Raw genomic sequence first — 21,967 nt, forward strand, 5'->3', positions numbered from 1 at the left:
CGCCCTTCAGACCGAAACACAATAATGTTTACACATTACTGCTTCACGGCAGAAATAGGCGCCATTATGATACACATAATCTAGCCGGCATTATGTGCAAACGAGCCACCCACTGGTAAGTGTGCAAAACAAAACATGAGTAAAATAATATTTTGATCATACTCAATCTGATAATAATTTATATTAAAAACTACAAAAATAGGTATTTAAGATGAGTGTCGCAGAGGTTCTGTTATTTTAATCTATGCGCACTTATAAGATGTGTTAATAAATTACCGCTTTTCAAACTATTGGTACAGTTCGTTGTTAAACCCTTACGCAATCAGCCGCATCTCGCGAGCTGCAAAAAAGGCTGTACACACACGATAACAATAAGGTAATTTAATATCTTAATATATATAAATCAAGTGTTCTGATGTTTGTTTCCAGTGAACTCCTAAGCTAATGAACGGATTTTAATGGGGATTACTTCATGGAGTGCAGTTCAGTCCAACTGAGAGATAGGATAGTTTTTATTTCGTTTTGGGACCGACAATTATTTTTATTTCCTATATTTGTTTTTATAGTCATATTTTCTATAAGAGAATTTTTTGAGACACGGTTTGACAGTTCTGCTGTGAAACAATTTCATTATAACAACAGGGAGCATATTTTATGAAATAATTCTTGGTGTTTTGAAATATGATTGACAAATTCATAAAAAGCAATATTTTATATATTATGTATAGAACAATGTCTGTCGGGTCAGCTAGTAAAATATATATTTTGGATATTCATGAAAAATACTATATATTTATATAACCTCGATTAATTCTAGCTAAACAATATTAGAATTTTGACATAATTTTAAATATGATTTTAACAGTCAGTTTTTTATTACTCCGTGGACCATATAACCCAGTGATTAGTGACACTGCCTACTGGACTAAAGGTCCCGGGTTAGAATCCCCGTAGATGCAAACATTTATATGACGAGTATGGATGTTTGTTTCCGAGTCATGGATATTCATATGTAAATAATGTATGTTTAAGTATGTATATTGTATTAAATATATCGATGTCTTGCACCCATAGTACAGGCTATGCCTAGTTTGGGGTAAGATAATAAGTGTAAAAGTGTGTCAATATTATAATAACTGTATTATAATAATTGTGTTATTGTAAATAATTATTTCTTTATGCATTGGCAGTTGTAGTAAAAATATTTTTATAGATTTCTTATGCGGATATCTAAAGATAATTATAATTAATTTAGTACCATCAATTTCTTCAGATTGCCAAGGTAAGCTTCTAATTTGCAATTCATGAGATATAATAATAATATTTTTATATTATAGATAAATTTGCATACATTTATTGTACTCTGGACAACGAAATATTAAAATATTCTTCATGTTTATTATAGAAGCTTTATATTATATGCCGTGCCCTATCCTTATATTTTCCTCGCGACTTCTATCAAGTTACGATTTGGACACCGATATTGTTTTTATCTTACATAATTGAAACATCTAGATAGAGCCTCTTGCTGCTAGACAACTGATGAAAACAGGCCAGGTTTATAAACCTGCAAAGTAATAACTTTGTGTGACAAGCTACGTCTTACACTCGTGATTCGTGTGAGTGTGCGTGTTCACTGCTCAAAATAGAGGTAATCTGTGAACCGCAATTGCTTTCGACGTTTTCACAGCTGTCACAGCCTATCTAAACGTATATATGTTCTAAGGTGTTTATCAATGCATACGAGTACATGAGAACTAATCGTTAATATTTCAAACTGAAACACATGATAATAATTGTACGCCTTTAAAATTGTGTACTAACCCAATTTTTAAGGCCTATTTTACGCATTTTATATCATTACTAACTGACCCAGCAACCGTTGTATTGCCAATTAAAGTAATAAAAAAATTCAAAAATAAATAATTAAAATTTATGGGGTGATAAAAAATAGATGACGACCGATTCTCAGACCTACCAAATCTATCGTACATAAAATTTATCGTACTACAATAATTATTATTTATTATTATTATTATTATTATTTATAATAGACTAAGCAGCTTTCGCTGATGCGTCTATATCATTTGCCATATCTATCCAAATGTTTGTCCAGTCTATTCTTAAACTGATTAACAGATTTTGATTTAACCACATCCTTGGGCAATCTATTCCATATATGAACGACTCTGTTGGTCAGAAAGTGTTTCAATGGATTTGATGATGCTAATTGATATTCTAGCTTCATATCATGTCCCCTTAGTCTAGGATTGCTCTTACTTGGAAACATGCTCTCAAAATTTGGGACATTATAATAATTATTTAGTATTTTGTATGTTTCAATTAGATCGCCTCTTTCTCGTCTGCTTTTGAGGGTGCTGAGTCCAAGCTGTGTAAGTCTTTGTTCATATGTAAGATTTTTCAGTTCCCTAGGCAACTTAGTGGCTCGCCTCTGTACCCTTTCCAACAATTCTATATCCTTAACAAAATATGGATTCCAGACCTGAAATGAATACTCCAGTAATGGTCTGATATAAGTTTTATAGATTTTTAGAAATGTTTTCTTGGTGATGTTGAAGAATGCTTTTCTGATTAGGTATAGGATTGAGTTGGCTTTCTTCACAGTAGCCACAATGTGTGCTTCCCATTTGAGATCATTGCTTAAGATCACTCCTAGGTCTTTTTGTGTATCAACCGCTTTTAGTTGCTTATTGTCTAACCAATATGGTACTCGGGGATTATTTTTTCCAATATGTAGAACAGTGGTTTTGTTGACATTCAGTGAAAGTAACCATTCCTTTGTCCAGTGTTCAATAGCTTTTAAATTTTGTTGTATATCACCCTGTTGATGTATAGGGTTCCCAAAGAACTTGGTGTCATCCGCGAATAATGAAAATGGGAGACTTATAACATTTTGCAAGTCAGTTAAGAATAATGTGAATAATATTGGTCCCAGTACAGAGCCTTGTGGTACACCGCTGCGAACAGGACGATTACTTGACATTTCATTCCCAACCCTCACGCGAAATTTTCGATCATTTAGGAAGTCACTAATCCAGACTAGCAGTTTACCACGTATGCCAAGGTGTTCTAATTTATGAAGTAGCCGACTAGTTGGAACTCTGTCAAATGCTTTCTCGTAATCCAGATAGATAATATCAGTTGGTTGACGTTTGTCCCAATTTAATATCCACTGTCTAAGACAGCTGAGAAGGTTAGTGACAGTTGATCGCTTCTGTGTAAAACCATGTTGTTCTCGAATAATTATATTTTCTCTTGTTATGAATTCTCTTAAGCTGTCAACTATGATTTTCTCCATAGCTTTACACAATATGCACGTCAAGCTGATTGGTCTGTAGTTTTCAGCATTTAACTTATTTCCTTTTTTGAAAATAGGCGTAACCACTGCTTCTTTCCAGTCTGTTGGGAGTCTTCCCATTGCAAAAGACAGATCCATTATTAAGGTTACTTGGTTAATGATGGCGCTGCATTATTTATTATATTCGATTGCCATCTTGCAACTCTATTGCGGATCTGTGAATGGAATAGAATAATATTAAAATCACGATACAAAAATAGGTGTTGATCGTAGACGGGTTAAAATTTGTATGTATATTAATGCTGAATCATAATATAACAAAAATAAAAAAAAATTACAAAAATAAAATATTTAGGGGTGGGTGACCCTTATCATTTAGGGGTTTGAAAAATAGATGTTGGCCGATTCTCAGACCTACCCGATATAAACACAAATTTTCAAACAAATTTGTTTATCCGTTTCGGAGGAGTTTGGTAACAAACACTGGGACACGAGAATATTGATAAAATATAATATTTAAAAACATTTCCGAGATATTATGTGCAAATAAATTTTAGGGGTTAAAGCATGAAATTGCCGATTTGTACTGAAAAATTGAAATTAGTTTTTTTTTAGCTACCTACTTGATAAAGTAACATAATTATTTGATCAAAATAACTACCATTTTTATGTATACATTGCTGCCATCCAATAGGAAGGTCATTTATCCTTTTGCATTAGAACTGTGGTAATCTAGATTCAAAAAACTGTGTGAAAGCATTTTGTACTGCCTCCTGAAAACAAAACTTTTTATCACGTAGAAAATTGTCCAAATCATGAAAAAAATGGTAGTCCGTTGGAGCAAGGTCTGGCGAATAGGGAGGGTGACGAATAGTTTCTAATTGCGGTTCCTGTAGAGTTCAAATGATTTCTCGTGCTGTTTGAGGTCTCATGGAGCAATAATAGTGAAGTTCGATTCATGAGTTGGGGCTGTTTCATTGCTAGTTTTGCTATCATTGTTCAGAGTTCGCACAGTAGACATCTGCTGATATTGCTTGACCAGATCGGAGAAAGCTATAGTGAATAACACCATGCTGAGACCACCAAACAGTTACCATTACCTTTTTATTGGTAAGCTTTGCTTTAAGACACTGTTGCGGCGTTTGGCCTGGAGTCAGATATTGTATTTTTCGCTTACGGTTAAAGTAAAGAATCCACTTTTTATCGCATTTCACAATTCGATCCAATATTCCTTCATATCTGTATCGATACAACAGGGCAACACAAGTTTCAACACACGTTTCTTCACCATCAATCATGAGGCACCCATTTTTCATATATTTTATTGATTTGACGCAAGTGAGTCAATATTTTGGTAAGGTAACGTTAAACCATGCCACTTATTCCTGAGTAGTTTTGCTCGGATCGGCTTCCACCATCTCTTTCAATTCATTAATATTCACCTGTGCGAATTGGTCTTCCACGTGGTTCGTCCTTCAAATCAAAGTTTCCATCATGTAAGCGTTTAAACCAAAATCACGCGGTGCGTTCATTAGCAGTCCCCTCTCCAAACTCAACATTGATATTGCGAGCCGTTTCTGCCGCGTTAGTTCCGCGTCGGAACTCTCATTCAAAAATCACTCGAATTATCGAAGTATCGATCTTTCTTGTTTAAGGTCAAAAAAAACTACTGAAAGTCGATAATCGGATGTTATACATTTTTTTTAAATATTCACATAGGTACCATGTGGTGAACAATACAACATGCTTGTTAGGAAACACCCAACTGTAGATATATTCAATGACTCTCATGGCTCACTTAAGAATAAAATACTAACATACTTTTAAGTCATTCTATAAACTAACCTAGTAATTTAAATTTAATTTTCACATTAACTTTTATATGTAATTAATTTTAAAACACCTACTTTAAATTATTATTAGTCAATGCTGTGCATTTCTTTTATAGGTGTGCATATTAGAATTGTAAATTATGTTAAGTTTATATGTAAATGTATTAATATGTATTCTGTTGAAGTGCCTAATAAATGAATAAATAAATTTTCAATTGAAAATCTCAACCCATGAAGGCTCTACGTCAATTCGAAGTACCTCTTACAAGAAAACGGCAATTTTATACTTTAACCCCTATTACTTCAACAAATTAGGAGGCAAACATTGAAATTTCCAGACAGAAATTATCTGCACTACCGAACTCTTTACTAACTAAACACAAGTCAATGTCAATAATAAATCTAAAATCAGTCGAAGTCGAATTGTCTGTTCAAATATGGTTAATTTACGATACAATTATAATTATTTGAAAACAAATCATCCTTTGCACCGGATGCCGGCTAGATTATGGATACTACAACGGCCCATATTTCTGCCGTGAAGCAGTAATGTGTAGGTATTATTGTGTTTTGGTTTGAAGGGCGCTTTTTGGCGTTTGTTGTACACCTCTGTTTAGTGAAATGAAGTTTATTTATTTATTTAGTAACGCTAACAAAAAATGAGTTTTTGTTGGTATGCACGCATCAGTAACCTGTGTATTGTATGACGGACTGCATAAAATTTAAATAAATTATTGGTATTTTAATTTTAATTCATATTAGTTATGCATAGTATGTGTACATAAATCAAACACCTAAAAAGCATCAAATACGCGTACATACACATACGTGCAGTAGATCGATAAAATTTCATTAATACATATTAGCATGGCGGTGACCTTAAATGCAATCCTCTTCCAAAATTATTCTAGGGTTGAATTTAAAAAAAATAGCTGTGTTTTAACCGACTTCAAAATGAGGAGGTTCTGACCTCCTTTTTAAACAAGCTAGCGCTTTCCTACATAACATAAACAATAGATACTGCGTAATTTGAACAAATTTCGTATAAAATAGGGCTGTCATGCATTTTTTATGATTTTTTTAGATTTACCTACAGATTACATTTCGATTGTTACTACTCGTAATGAATGCAGTATTTTTTTATAACTAAAACATACTTCAAAGTTACTAATTAGTAATAGAATAGTTACTAAAACAATTTTTAAATTGACTTCTACAGATACTTTTTACGGCCGACCGCATTTTGACGGCTTGTCGTATTTTACACAGATAAAGTTTTAAAATTAAAAAAAGGGTCTTTTAGGGTCTGTTAAATTACCCTTCTTGTCGTATATGTTTGTTACCTCAGAACTTTCCATGTGTTCTTATAGCAATTTGGTCAAGATCTGACCATGGCATCTATAATTTTTTTAAATTTGTTTGATTATGAGTCAGCATTAAAAAATACACACAACTTCTTTTTCTTTTCACCTATCTACGGTCAACAGTTACTTTTGTATCGCGATTTTAATATCGGCAATACAACGTTTGCTGGGTCAGCTAGTATGCTATAAGTATGTGCGCGACTAATGGACGAATATCTCAATATCACGCCAACCGATTTGATTATTCTTTTTTATTGGAAAGAATATACTTCAAGGGTAGTTTGGTGAGAGTTTGGTTAGGTTCTGATTATGGGATCCATGACAAAGTAACAGAACTCTTCAATTCTTAGGAGCTAATTTACGATACTCGGGCGAATCTTTTACATGCTATCTGAAAATCTGAGTCACCTACCCTAATGTTGTTAAGGTCAAGTAATTGTCGTAGTCAGATATGATGATCAGTGGAAATCCTGTTCTGTAAATCTGTACCAGAATTGACAGAAAAGTTGAGCTCGTGAGAAGAACATGCAAGAAACTCAACGGGCACTCTTTTATAACAAATAGAGTATTTCACAATGGCTGTAATATACACAAAGAATTAGTTTGTAAGGTGCTGCATCTAATATATGATTCGTGTTTAAATAATATAAATTATTTCATAAAAAGTAATAAATAATTAACTGTATAAATATAAATTATCGTATATTGGATGCATCAACCTTTAGAGCTTGAACTCGTAGTTTGACTACTACTATTCCCTACTTAGTAGGATGTATAAACTAATATCTATTATTATTTTTTGTCACCTTTTTGCTCTTAATAGTTATTTTCATTATTATAATATTAGAAATATGGGATTGCTTGTAACTAATTCTAGATAGGCTTCATAAGATACACAGCTTTAAGGGTAAATGTATACACTTTTATAATAAAGTCCCAGCCACTGTTCAGGCATTAGCTATAAATAAACTTAAATGTTTTATTAAAAAATGGCTCTGTCGTAAATCCTACTACTCCACAGCTGAATATCTAAATGATCCGACAGCCTGGGACTAGATTATGATTATCTTATAGCAATTACAATGACAATACAATATTGTATATTTGATTAAAAAGAGCGCAAAAAAAATGCTGGGAGAGTTTCTTGCGCCGCTTCTTCTCTCTCAGAGCGCTATTTGTTTCCGAAGCGGTAGTAGTGTCTAGTATATTAGAAATAACATCAAAAATAATTCTAAAGGAATCAATGAGATCATCATGAGAAAATCAATGCCTTTTATGCCTTTTATGTTTTCAGATGGGAACTATCAGAAGAATATTTTTAATACTTAATATCTTAGCAATCCTGCTTCAGTGTCAATGTGCTGACAAATACACCGATGAGAATAGACCTTACGAATTCGGCTTCAATATAGATGGTGAACAACATCGCCACGAGAAAAAAGGTAATTTAAATAAGTATAACATATATATATATTAGTATGTACACATTGTTTTAATGCTAATTATGAAACTAATAACTTATATTCTTGAAAATGTTATAATAATAATTATTATTATTTCAGAAAATTGCCATATTAATTGATAGTAAAATATCCTTAATAAATTATGTTAGTATAATTATAACTAAACAGGCACATGAAGCCGCATAAATGCCTTTATAATCGGCGCATCGTAAGGACTTAGAATGGTTTGCAGAATGATGTTAGGCCTACCATGCAACCTCTTATCCGCGAATATTGCCGAAGCACGGCCTCACGGCCAGTGCGTTCCCTCTCCTGTTATGTATTTACATAGGCACATATGTGAATTTTTTAGAAACTGGCATAACAAGGAACAAACATAAAATTATAATGCCTTCTACTCGGCTAAGTCGAGTTAGTCAGTCTTTTGTGGGACGCTGTATATGGTTTTACAACAAGGTCCCAGAAAATGTTCAAAACAAAATATGTATTACGAAATTCAAAGAATTGTTAAAAAACGTATGTATTTTAAAGGTGCTATAACCAAATCAATGATACCATAGATTGGGAAAGTAGAGACAGGCTATTAAATAAATTATTTTATTGTACGATTTTACATTGTGACCATATTTTTATAAAAAAAAAATTAACAACAAAACAACCGCCTTCAAAAACAATAGATATAATGTGCACTAAAAAGTATAAAATTAATTGCGTATTTTTATACAATCTAATTAATTAATGTTATTGTTGTTACGATTGTTGTTTTTGGAGTCGGTGTTTTCTCATGTTTTCCACTGTCAGATCTGGACCAAATTACAATGGGACCACTTGGGAAGCATCAGCTTTCGAATAAAAAAAGAATTATCAAAATCGGTTCACCCAGTCGAAAGTTTTGAGGTAACAAACATAAAAAATACTGACGAATTGAGAACCTCCTTTTTTTTGAAGTCGGTTAAAAAGAAGCCCGCTGAGTTTGTTGCGCCCGTTCTTCTCAGGTGTGTGGCATAGCTTTTCAAATGGGTAGTAGTTTTTGACTTGCAATAAGTGAGACTATATCCTATTTTGAATAAAATTATTTGAATTTGAATGGGGCTTTCTTCATATACCCTACTCTTCTTCTTTATCGTAGTATATAATCCGATAATACTACTATTTAATATTATAAGACTAGAATGTAAATAGCAATTTAAGACGACACCATTATAATATTATAATATATATAGACTACTTCTTCTTCTTCGCGTGCCTCTCCGACTAGCGAAGGTTGGCAGTCAGCTTTGTAATTTAACTCGCGATTCCTATCCACTCTCGGATGATACGCAGCTTAGACTTTTTTCTGCGACCTTTGCGGCAACTTTTTCCATCATCATGAGTTGTAGGAATTCGTACCTCTCGTGCCTTAGCACGTGCTCCAAATATGCGACTTTCCACATCTTTATTGTTTGCATGAGTTCTCGTTTTTTATTGACGCGGCGCAGAACTTCCACATTCGTGACCTTGTGAGTCCAACTAATGGCCAACACACGCCTATATACCCACATTTCAAAAGCTTCTATACGTTTCCTGAGGTCTCCTTTAATAGTCCATGCCTCACATCCGTATAGAAGTACTCTAAGGCCACTCACTATAGTACGTGAATTACAATCAGTATTTATTTGGTATTGATCCCTTGTCTCTTAGTGAAGTTAGTGAAGCACTACACTATTAAGATTCAACCAGTAAACCAACTATTCATTTAAACCTAAAGTTTTGATAGTGTTTGTAAATTTTGTATAATCCTATTTTCAGATTTTAGTAAGTTTTTATTTCCTCTAAGGCTAATAGTATCGTCGCGTTAATATCTTCCTTAATTAAATGTTGCAGTGAGAAATATTTAAGTAACAGCTAAGTTTGTTTGATAAAGTTGTTTCGTTAATACTTATGTTTAAACCTATTTATATACGTTACTAGCTGACCCGTCAGACGCTGTTCTGTCTATAGATAATGTAACTGCATTACCGATTTATAACTGTCATTTTTTAAAGTATTAAAATGTACATTATTCTTATGAGGTAGACATATGCCTATATCTTTGCGGAAATACTTAATAACTCCACTTAGCCGAGTAGTATACATTATCAGCCTTACAAATCAATTTGGTGTAAAGTTATAACTGAGAGTAAACCAAGAATATGCAAAATGTTGATTATATCGCTTGTAACACTGTCAATACAATGATTATTTTGAAGTTTTCCGAATGTCAAGCAGCTTTACAAATAAACGCGGGAAAAGACATACGACCGAATAAGCCAATCAGAAGTAAAACGTCTATTTGTAAACATTTTGCATATTCTTTGTTTGTTCTCAAGTATAACTTTATACCAAAATTATTTGTAAGGCCGTATAAGTTTATCTTTGTAAGGGTGCGTTGCGCATTCCTCAAAAAAGGGGTTAACTCCAATTTTTTATAGACGTTCTCATTTTCTAGATGTATAAATGATCTAAGCCTTCCAATTAAAAAAAATCAAGTACATATAATATGGAAACTTGAGTGTTAGTTTAGTAATAACACATAATTTCAGTTCAAACTTGGTCACACAGTTTTTAACCGTTTTAATTTCCGGTTGCATTATAAATAAATTCTAAACTTAATAGAAATTTTTCAGACAACTAACTGGCTAAGTATATATTATTTTTTAATATATTACTTTGATATAAATTACTTTTCATACATTTAATAGATATAATATAATATATATAATATAATATTGACACACTTTTTACACAAATTATCTTGCCCCAAGTTAAGCATATATAGCCTGTGTTATGGGTTACAAGACAATGATATATTTAATACAATACACTTACTTAAACATACATAAATTCATATAAACATACATAAATACATATAAACATCCATGACTCGGAAACAAACATCCATATTCATCATATAAATGCTTGCACCTGGAATTCGAACCCGAGACCTCTAGCTTAGTATGATCGCTAACCACTCGGCTATACAGGTCGTACAGAGAAGTAAAGATTTCCTTTTCTTTAGGTAGATATATATATCTTAAACTATATGGCAACAAATTGGACAAAATTAAGAAATTGATAATCAAATTTGTAAAAGCAAGAGAACGAACGCCATTCAAAATTTTTTGTATTTACTAGCTGACCCGGCAAACGTTGTTTTGCCATATAAATTATTTTTAGTGTTTGACCGTTTTTTCTCTTAATTACCGAGCTGCGACCTGTCAAAGGTTTCAAATAAATATTCGATATTGACTTGATATTTCACTTTTTAACTGACTTCAAGAAAGGAGGAGGTTCTCAATTCATCGGTATGGTTTTTTTATGTTTGTTACCTCAGAACTATTTATTGGGTGAACCGATTTTGATAATTCTTTTTTTGGTCCAGATTTGACTATGGCATCTATGAGAAAACCATAAAAGTCTTAAATATGCTGTAAGTATGTGCGCGATAAATTAACGAATAACTCAATATCGCGCCAATCGATTAAAATCATTATTTTTTTATTAGAAAGGATATATCGAAGGTAGTTAAGTGAGAGTTTGGTTAGTTTGCATAAAATACGCAATATTTTTTTTTACTTTTAAGTGCATATTATATCTAATGTTTTGGAATAGTTTTTTTGTATATTTTTTATCTTTAACTATTCCAAGGAATACGTATGTTGCAACACATTCCGCAGTCTCTATTAAAGCCAGCCTTACTGTTAACGTTATAATTGTCTTAGATAAACGTTAAGTATAACAGCTTATATGATGTAACCAAGCTTAATTTTATATTAATACTAGATTTAGCCCGCGACTTCGTACACGTGCAATAGTTACTTTGGGCAGAATTTTTATTTATCGATTTACTCACTTTGCAAATAATACACATACACACTGCTGTGGTTAATACATTTTTATAAGCTACCAACTGTAGAACTTTCGTTCCCATTTTTAATCCCCACACAGGTGTTTATATTAAAAACGCTAGAACAAATATTTTTTTTATATTTAGGTGTTATCTTGATAAACTTTCATACGAACTTCCACCACTATTTCAACCCTTTTATTCGCAATAAAATGTAGTCTTATGTCCCAAGCTATTGTCTATCATTGTTCTAATCATATCATCAAAATCAGTTGAATGGTTTAGGCTTGAAAACGTGTGAAACAAACTTACATTTTTTAAATATTAGTTGGGATTATTTTTACTAAGCATGTGTAACATACTTAGCAAAACTCAGCACTACGATGTATACATATCTTTTTAATAAAATACAATATTATCGAACTCAATGACAATGGCATTTAAATTATCTTCATGGTCGTCGATTCGATATTGATTGAGAGATGCGGTGATGACATGGTCTATTGACATGTACTATTGAGCAAATATTTATTAACATAACGTAATTCCTGCGTGTCAAATTATACAACATCCGTTATGTTCTGAACTTCATCTTTATTTATTTAATAGCTTATTGTATTCATATTTTTAGATTAAATAGCAAAAAAAAGTGTGTGTGTACTTATGTACGCACTCAAAAAGTTATTCTTCTTTGGCGTAATAAAACAATTGTACTCTTTTTTATGATAATAAGGGACGAGACGAGCAGGACGTTCAGCTGATGGTAATTTATACGTCCTGCCCATTACAATGCAGTGCTGCTCAGGATTATTAAAAATCCCAAGTATTCTGAGTGGCTTGACACACAAGATGTTGACACAAGAGGTACGGCGCCATTTAGACTGAAACACAGTAATGTTTACACATTACTGCTTCACGGCATCCTGTGCAAAGGAACCTCCCACTGGTAAATAGTGCTATGTTACGTTCGTAGAAAATCAATATTGTGATAAAGAAGGAATTGAATAAAACTAATGAAAATATTATACCGAATAATTTAGTTAAATAACGGGTACTTAAATATCATTAAATTATTTTTATACAATTATATATATTTTTTTTTAAATTTGTATAATAATTCAAATTGTATATTGTAATCTATTTAATTCTTGTCAATTGGTTGTGGTTCAGTAGACATATGAGTTACAAGAGGCTTGGTAGCTGAAGTATGATACAAATGGTCTAGTTGACCAGCTAACGTCAGTGTGTCGAATTTGCGTGACGTTGTGCGCGCGCATCGTAAAAATTGGCTGTGATATCTTTCCCCTTACGCGCCAAAATAAGTGTAATTTCAGATATTGGATAGTAATGGCACAAAATTTACTCTTTATCACTAAATGACCTCTTCAAAAGAATTTTGTTCGCAGTAGAAGAAATACCGTCTGTTGTGTGGAATCTATTTTATTCTATCATACCGAAATTACAGAATGAGTGTGGTTTTATGAAACCACGGTAAAAGTGAAACTTTTTTTCACATTACAGATATTTAACTAAAAATTTTTGGAATAATATTCCATTAAGGGTATAAAAATTGCTTTACAAATCTTAATTTTATGCTTGGAAAATTGGAATGATAATAGGAAAATTATAAAATCACAACATTTACATTAAACACTGACAAAAAAACAAACAAAATAGCGTGAAGCACTGGCACAAATGAATAATAGTCTATATACACTACACGGTCAGCTGCTGCGAACTATAGGCGCCGCCCGACCGTCACGCGACATGCAACACACAGACTAAAAAGTATGAGACGATGTAATAAAAGTTGCACTTTAATACTTACTTATTCATACACCTTATGTCATTATACCAATCAATATATTAATATTTATGCCGTAGCAAGCAAATTAATATAATAATAAAATAAATATAGACTCGAACCCTTGTATAATTAATCCCAGAAGTTAGGGATATCATTTTAAAATAACAAATTGTCTACGACTTGTCATTCAAAATCAGTTACAGTCACAAAATATTTTATTTCCTTTTCTATCTTGTTATATCTCCTTTAGAGGTATTCTTTTCTCTTGCACGCAGTGTTTGTCTACGCTAGCATAAGTCTATGGTCGGTTAATTTATAAAAATGTCAATTTCAGTGTACCCGTCATATACCAATATATCAAATATAGATTGTGTTAAGTGCTATGAAAATATGCTGCAAATTTAATTATACAAATAGTGATATCACCAAACATATACATTGGTTGTCGTCATGTTTAAAATAGGTGAGGTTTTACTTCAATCGCTTAGTCTTTAATGGTCTTCCTATTCAATTTTTTCTACTGTGGCTTCTTTTTTTATGAAAATAAGGGACGAGACGGGCAGGACGGTGAGCTAATGGGAATTGATTCGCCCTACCCATTACAATGCAGTGCCGCTCAGGATTCTTGAAAAACCCAAAAATTCTGAGCGGCACTACAATTGCGCTCGTCATCTTAAGACATAAGTCTTATTTGTCCAGTAATTTCACTAGCAACGATGCCCTTCAGACCGAAACACAGTAATGCTTACACATTACTGCTTTACGGTGCAGAGGAGCCTCCCACTGGAAAAGTAAGTAAACAAGTAGATGTAGAGTTTGTCAGGCAATACTGCAACAATACCAGTAACTGCTGCAAACTACGCATCTGTTCTGGTTTAAAACGTATGGTGTAATTACAGACATTCCCTCTTAGAAGACAGAAGTATGTGATCGGGATCAAAATGCATTAAACTATGTCGATTTTAATTGCGTTACTGGGATAATATTGCGACTTTTCTAGCCTCATTTGCCATTAGGTAGATCATCTTCTCTTCTTGCCATTTCTTTACATTAAAAATATTTCGCATTTTTTATTTACAACTACTCATCGAGGTCATTGCGGTCATATAAATTCGATGGCCGACAGTCATTAAAATTCATTGTAGCGCTTTACAAAGCGCAGGTCCAGCCACATATGGAGTATTGCAGTCATCTCTGGTCTGGCGCACTCCAGTTTCAGCTCGATCCATTTGACCGCGTGCACCGCTGGGCAGCTCAAATTGTCGGGGACCCAGTACTCTGTGAACGGCTGGATCACTTGGACTTTGAAGTGACGTTACGTAGAAACATCGCTGTGTCTTCTACAAATTAGGATATCATATATCATCAGTCTATCTTGTGGGTGGTGGGTGTGTACCTACCAACACTGCGTCTTCCTTTGCGTGGTCACCATTCGAAAAATTTACTGCCCCACCGGCCATCTGTCCGTCAAACTATGTGCCCTGCCCACTGCCACTTCAGTTGCGCATAGCATAGTATTTCTTATTTCAAATCAAAATTTATATAATTCGAAATAAGTAAATTATTTAGTTATAATATTAAACCAAACATTTTAATAAAAGTTTGCCATCTAAATCAAACTTTAGTCCATTCATTGTGTCTAATAAATATTATTTGATTACGAATTTTTTTTCAAACACAATTAGATATACAATATATAATTCTAAAATAACTATTTGCAACGGATACATTTGGTAAATTTATGTATTCTTTTATTCTCTAGTTATTTGGGATTTCCAGACCATAAAAAACAAGCAATTCTTTCTAAGGATATTAACTATCACAAAACCTGTTCCGTGGGAGGCATTATGACCACGAGTTAAATGTCCAATTAGTTTAATAGTCACTTGGAATTTATGTTTTTTTTTCAGATGAAAACGGGATAATAATGGGAGAGTTTGGTTTTATAACTGCTGATGGAGTCTATCACGTCACTGTCTATGCAACTGATGAAAATGGCAACTTTAAGATATTGTCAATGAAAAATATACGAGTGAAGCCTTGTAAGTAAAATGAAAAAATGGCTTAGATAATATTTATACAAAATTAAGAATACGAGGTCGCTCACTGTCGGTCGCTGTGAACTTCCCAGGAGTGTTCTGAACATCTGGAAGGAGCTGGGCTGGTCAGCACTGCACGCAAAATGGATCCCATTAAGTGGTCTATTTACGGAAACCGGAGCCCCTTTACCATACCAATCCATATATAAAATTAGAGACCGTGCCCTTCGGGATACGCCCCAGCGCGTTTACCACTATCCAAACGTACGAATGACGCAGTATCCATAAATTTTGGAATGTCTGTTCTACTCTCGAATTGTGGTGCCATCTACAGGATATAGATCCTGAGCATCCTGGGTAATATAGATTACAGTTAGTAGCATTTAGTATACAAATTAAAATTGTATACTAAATCGCATAAGAGAGCCAAATCACTTAAATTACGAAATGTGTGGATAATATTTATTAAAAAAAATGCTGTTGGATGCCAGGGTGATATTTTAGGAATACGGTCAAGCGAATTGATAATCTACTGGTAAAATCTACCGAACACGTATTCTCTTGCAACACAGACAGGAGCGTTTCCGGCCTTTAATATGAAACATAAACTAAGGCCTTTTTCAGGTTTAATAATTCTAAAACATTATTTTGTCGCGCCAACGTAGTCGAGTTAATATCAGAGCAACAGCACAGTAGCTCCTACTAAAAATCGCGAGTTAAAATCTCTAAAGTTTACGAAGATTACGTTTCCGGTAGTTTCCTTCTCCAAAAATAAACCAACTGTAATGAAATTTTGGAAAATTTGAATAGGCAGCAAGTATTCTGTGATGGACTGCAAAATAATTGACTGATTGAAAAATAATTTTGATCTAGGCTTAAGAAAGAAGGAGAAAAGCGCTTTCTCCAGATTGGTACATATTGCCCTAAATTACACCTTCGAAGAAATAAGAACATATTATTTTAGTTTTATTATAAGATTACACATATCAATTTCACTATTCCACCCGCAACTCGAATCAGAAAAACACTTATGAATTTTTGAATTCTGCCTGCTTATTTACCTGAAATAAATTATGCAGTTTTGGCCGAGTTGTCAAATCAATGCAAAGGCACTGTCCGAGAAAGTCTAATATATAAATAATGTATATGTTATCTCTTTAAATTCACTTAAAAAGCGTTGAACAGTAAGATTGCTTTTCGATCTGCGCAGGCGCTTAATCTGTCATGGAAATTATTTTAATGTAAGAATTATTGCACAGCATATTCTTGTAGGAAATGTAAACTTACATCTTAGCGAGGCTTAATGCTATGCTTATAAAGAATAATTTACTACTACTATAGCTTGGTTAATAATACCTAATACCAAAAAAAGTACACACATATTTAGTGTTGATTTAAAAAAAATATACATAACTCAAAAAGATTTTTGTTATAAATGGAATAGGATATTCCTAACTGAAGCTTTTTATAGTTCCTATAATATCGATAAACAGGAACATTGATTTATTTTATTGATAGTTTAAAAATGAGTAAAAACAAAGCCAATTAGCTTCACGCTTTCCAAGTAACCTTAACTACGTCTTATTTATATTGCCTATCGGCCGTTCCCAATATTCAGTCTGTCTCTTACTTGAGATAAAAATGTAAACCATCGTTGACTTTTCTTTCCCAATAAAGTTATCGACGGTAACTCACCTTATCCATACACGCTGTCTGTCAATGGTAAGACGTATAGCTTACCAGCGATAGAGGTTTATATATATATAGAAGGTAGTAATTTATCTCTCTCTGTAGATTTTATATTGGGAACGGCCGTAATTCTCTTTGTAATGAAGTATGAGACCTGGATTCAGACTTTTACTTTGACTAACATTTATTTATTTAACAAGGCAAACACTAACAAACGCATAATAATATTATAACAATAAAAAAAAAATTCTTAATCTTGGCCTAATTATATGTGTTAGACACATTTATTGAAGTAGGCGTTACTTTGCGGAAATCCATAATTATTCAAATGATTTGAGTTTTCTTAAGTGTTAATTCTGCCAATATTTGTCGGAAATTGAATTAAATTTAAATTAAATTGAATGTAAAAATTATGCGAATATTTACAAATTGAATTAAACGTAAATAAATTTTATATAATATTTTATAATAATTAAATCATGCATCATTTCACAATTATATAAACCAGACTTATACATATCAGTATTTATTAATTAATTGAATAAAATATACATTTTGCCTATAATTTACATTTTTTTTAGTTTATGAATATAAATGAAATAAATTCCGTTTAAATGACGAAATACTGTCTGAAAAAATATCAAAATCAACTTTTTATCTTTTTCTTTATTAACAGTAGTTTTTATGACACCAATACATTTCTTATGTGATAATTTATATATATATATATAGCATTATAACCCAACATCAATCTTTTAATGGGAGAATAGAGTCTTAGACGTGAGCGTGTGTTTTTTTCTACGAATGGCATTAAAGGCCTTATTGTGATTAGTGGGGGCAATAATATTTAATTGAGCTAATAAATAGGATGTATCAGTGACGCTATTCATCAACTAATATTCAAAAAAAAGTATAGGTATATAAGTATAATTTATCTTCGTAACTCCTATACAATTTTCTTATTATTAATTTCAGACCCATCAGCAGCAACACAAAGTTCACCAAGAGGAAATTCACCGCCTTTAGATAATCCCAAACAAGCTTTACCTTCAGCTGCATCGAGTAAATCTAAGCAAAATACCGAGCTATCCACACCATCTCCCACCCTGGAACAACAGCCTAAAGTTAATCAACCACCACCATCACTCAAACCCGAGGCATCACCTATAAGAGCGTGCTCTCATTGTAGCTTACCTACTACAACTACGATCGCTCCGAAAGTGCAAGATGTACCGATTAGTAATTCTCAAATATATTATAATTCTCAATCTAACGACGAAACGATAGCAGGTTTTGATCCAAGAACGGGTTACAATCATAACGAGAACAACCAAAGTCCTAGTAAATCCCAGGGTACCCTTTCCAATACTATGGGATTGCAACCGAATTCTGACGCTCAAGAACTTTCTAAACAAAATCCAGCAAGTTATGTACAAAACCAATTAAGTTATGGACAAAATCCCCAGACATACGACACTGGAAATCAATATTTTCAGCCTAACGTTCAAGAGAATGCTGGAGTAGAAACAAATTACCCTCTTCAAAATAACCCTACTGCAGAAACTAACAAACCAGATACCGTTGTACAAGACTCAGACAAAAGTCTAAATTCTGAGAGTAATGGGCAAAATTATCCCGAACAACAAAACACTGATCAAGTCGTTGGTTTGAAAAGCAATGACCAACAACCATCTCTAGAACTCATTCCTCCAGAAGAAATAGATATTAAAGGTCCATTAAATAAATCTGGAGAACGTAGTCCAAAGAAATATGAGCCACAAAACAATTTAGATAACGTTTACAGATCAGTAGAACTCCCATTGGTGCCACCTGAAAAGCCTGTACTTATATCAGCTCAAATGCAACTTGTAGACAAAAATACTGATATTGACCATAAAAACCCAGGTGAACAACACGGACTGCCTCAAGGTGTGACAAAAGAATATATGTCAAATGTTCTGTATGTTTTTAACTACACTGTTGGATTCCATGGTCACTTTGAAAAAGGCTTTGCAAATGGAGCTAAACAGGGGTACTACTATGTGACCGGAAGAAACGGTATAAGAACAAGGATTGACTATGAGGCTGATGAGAAAGGTTTCCGTCCTAAAATTAGCCAAGAAGTGCTTGACTTACTATCTGAAGAGGTTCCAAAGCCAGATACTGAAAAAGATCCAAAATATGGGTTGCAAAGTTATGAGTTTAAATGGTTATACTTTCCCGTTGAAACAGCGCAGTAAAATACATTTTTAATGTAGATAAACATTTTGTTGAATTGAAATGGCGTTAAAGACTGAATGTTTTAAAAAGTGCTAGATCTGATATTGGTTAAAAACTTATCTTTGACGTATATGTAAATGAATAACACTAAGATAAGCCTATTTTAATACCTACAATTGCTCACAATTATAGTATCACTGCCATGCATGCTTTTTATTCAAATGTTGTTTCATTTTTTTAAGGAAACTAAATGTTCAAGTGATTCCTATTGTTATTTATAATAATATTAATAAAAGCCTTTATTCACTGACTATACTACATTTTAACTTATATACTATCTGTAAAAAATGTTTTCTATAATCTATAAGTAAAATGAAATAAAATTGTATTAATGTTCAGCAATCACTTTGTTGGATCAGGTTGCAGGCCTCCCCCAGTTTCTTCCACTTATCTTTATCTCGAGCTAACCTTCCCCATCCTGTTGGTAAATCGTCCCCCCATCTTTTAACTTAACGTCCTTTTTGTCTTTTCCCATTTCTGGTGTACCACTCTAATACGCCCTTTGACCATTTTCCTTTGTCCAACCTCATTATATGTACAGTCCAATTCCACTTTAGATTTTTTCTTGTACATTGCTCTAGTTACGAGTATATTTACGTTGAAATAATTAAATATTTCATTTTAATTATCGATAAGACCATGTGTGGAACATATAACACCGTAACCTCAAATATACAACTAATCGTTATAAGAGCAAAAGAAAGACATAATACATTTAATTTTTATTATATAAGTACTGCTTTACGTTTAATCATTAATATTTTAACAGTTTTCCCTTTTCATACATATTATATAAATAATTAACTAACAACCGTTAGCTCTGAGCCACAATTTTGTATTATATAATAGTATATTTACCATATTTTTCCAACAAACATTAGTACTGAAATTTATAGATATAACTAAATATCTGTACAATAGGCACGTTCCCTCTTAATTTACCACGAATATTCTTCTATAGTATTTAACATTACTAGTGATACACATAACGTGCTTATGGCGCCTGGAAGTCGCACATTTTTAGGGAGTAGTTATACCTACATCCCAAAGTAGGGATACCTGCTATAAAATTAAATATTAAGTAACTATCAGCTGTTCGCTGTCAAAGTTTTTTACTTTTGCTGAAATTATCTTGTGTGTTCTTATTATTGATTAGATTGGTTTAGCATTTATTCTATGATTTATTTCTTATTGACTAGTATGCATTGGGTGAGTAGTTTAATTTTTTATGACTCCTTTGCATACTTTGTTTCTGTGTTATTGTTTCATACCAAAATGTTGGTTTTCTGCAGATTCAACTTGAGATAACCAAATATATAACCAAGTTCATGGAAAAAATTTAAAATTTTATCAAGCCAGTACCCACAATGTTTGACCTTTATTTATCTTGATGGCAAAAAAACTTTGACTTGAAACTGCAGCCTTTAGCCTTTTAATCATCACATCGAACGTAAGACGTCTACTGCTGGATAAAGGCCTTTCTCAAAGATCTGCACGATGATCGGTCCTGCGCTACCCTCATCCAACGTATTCTGGCGACTTTTACCAGATCTTCAGTCCATCTTGTGAGGGCCTACCAACACTGCGTTTTCCGTTACGTGTTCGTCATTCGAGGAATTTACTGCCCCAACGTTCTCCTGTCTGTCGGTGTATGTGCTCTGCCCACTGCCTCTTCAGTTTCGTAATCATTTGGGCTATGTCGGTGACTTTGGTTCTCCTACGGTTCTCCTCTTTTCTGATGCAATCTCACAGAGAAAACCTGAGCATAGCCCTCTCCATTGCGCCTTGAGCGACCATTATCTTTCATTCTCGTAGAGGTTTAATGTATTCCATAAGGTTTGATGCATTTAAGCTTGCTCTGATAACATCGCGTGTTCTGTAGGTTATTACAAGCAGAGGTTTCCGAAAATCATCCGCTTATATGATTAAAAAGGACGCATATATAAAATATGTCCTGTGCTTCCCCGGGGCGTAAAAAGAATAGGGTAGTCCCAGGCCCAAGGGTGTCGTAAGAGGCGACTACGGGCTTATTTAAAGTGGGAGAGTCACATGCGTGCGTCTACATGTCCCATAGTGGTAACACAGAAACCAATCACCTCATGGGCTGCATTCAAACGGCAATTGACGACGTGCTTGTACAGATCCCCTCCGCAGAAATCGTAGTCTTGGGTGATTTCAACGGGCACAATGCTGAATGGCTTGGATCACGTACCACAGACTACGCAGGACGATCTGTTTATAATTTTGCATTGGCGTATGGTCCGGCAAACTACAGGCCTATTGCTATTACCTCCCTGCTCTCCACAATT

The 21,967-nt window shown here is 33.3% G+C and overlaps 1 protein-coding gene across 1 annotated transcript; it reads left to right on the top strand.

Annotated features, from left to right (window-relative positions):
• Positions 1 to 291: 291 nt before the first annotated feature.
• On the top strand, positions 292 to 19,911 carry LOC126964516 (protein lethal(3)malignant blood neoplasm 1). Its single transcript, XM_050807687.1, has 4 exons — positions 292 to 376; positions 7,810 to 7,957; positions 15,561 to 15,692; positions 18,354 to 19,911. Exons 2-4 carry the CDS (start codon positions 7,810 to 7,812, stop codon positions 19,616 to 19,618), a joined length of 1,545 nt encoding a protein of 514 aa, XP_050663644.1. The 5' UTR covers positions 292 to 376; the 3' UTR covers positions 19,619 to 19,911.
• Positions 19,912 to 21,967: the final 2,056 nt, after the last annotated feature.

This window comes from Leptidea sinapis, chromosome 5 (genome assembly GCF_905404315.1).
Source record: "Leptidea sinapis chromosome 5, ilLepSina1.1, whole genome shotgun sequence".
NCBI classification, from domain to species: domain Eukaryota; kingdom Metazoa; phylum Arthropoda; class Insecta; order Lepidoptera; family Pieridae; genus Leptidea; species Leptidea sinapis.

Bases quoted from the DNA above. Each gene is read 5' to 3' on its own strand.
- LOC126964516 (XM_050807687.1), top strand. From the start codon at position 7,810: ATGGGAACTATCAGAAGAATATTTTTAATACTTAATATCTTAGCAATC. The intron at 7,958-15,560 runs GTAATTTAAATA...TTTTTTTTTCAG, and splicing joins ACATCGCCACGAGAAAAAAG to ATGAAAACGGGATAATAATG. The intron at 15,693-18,353 runs GTAAGTAAAATG...TATTAATTTCAG, and splicing joins AAATATACGAGTGAAGCCTT to ACCCATCAGCAGCAACACAA.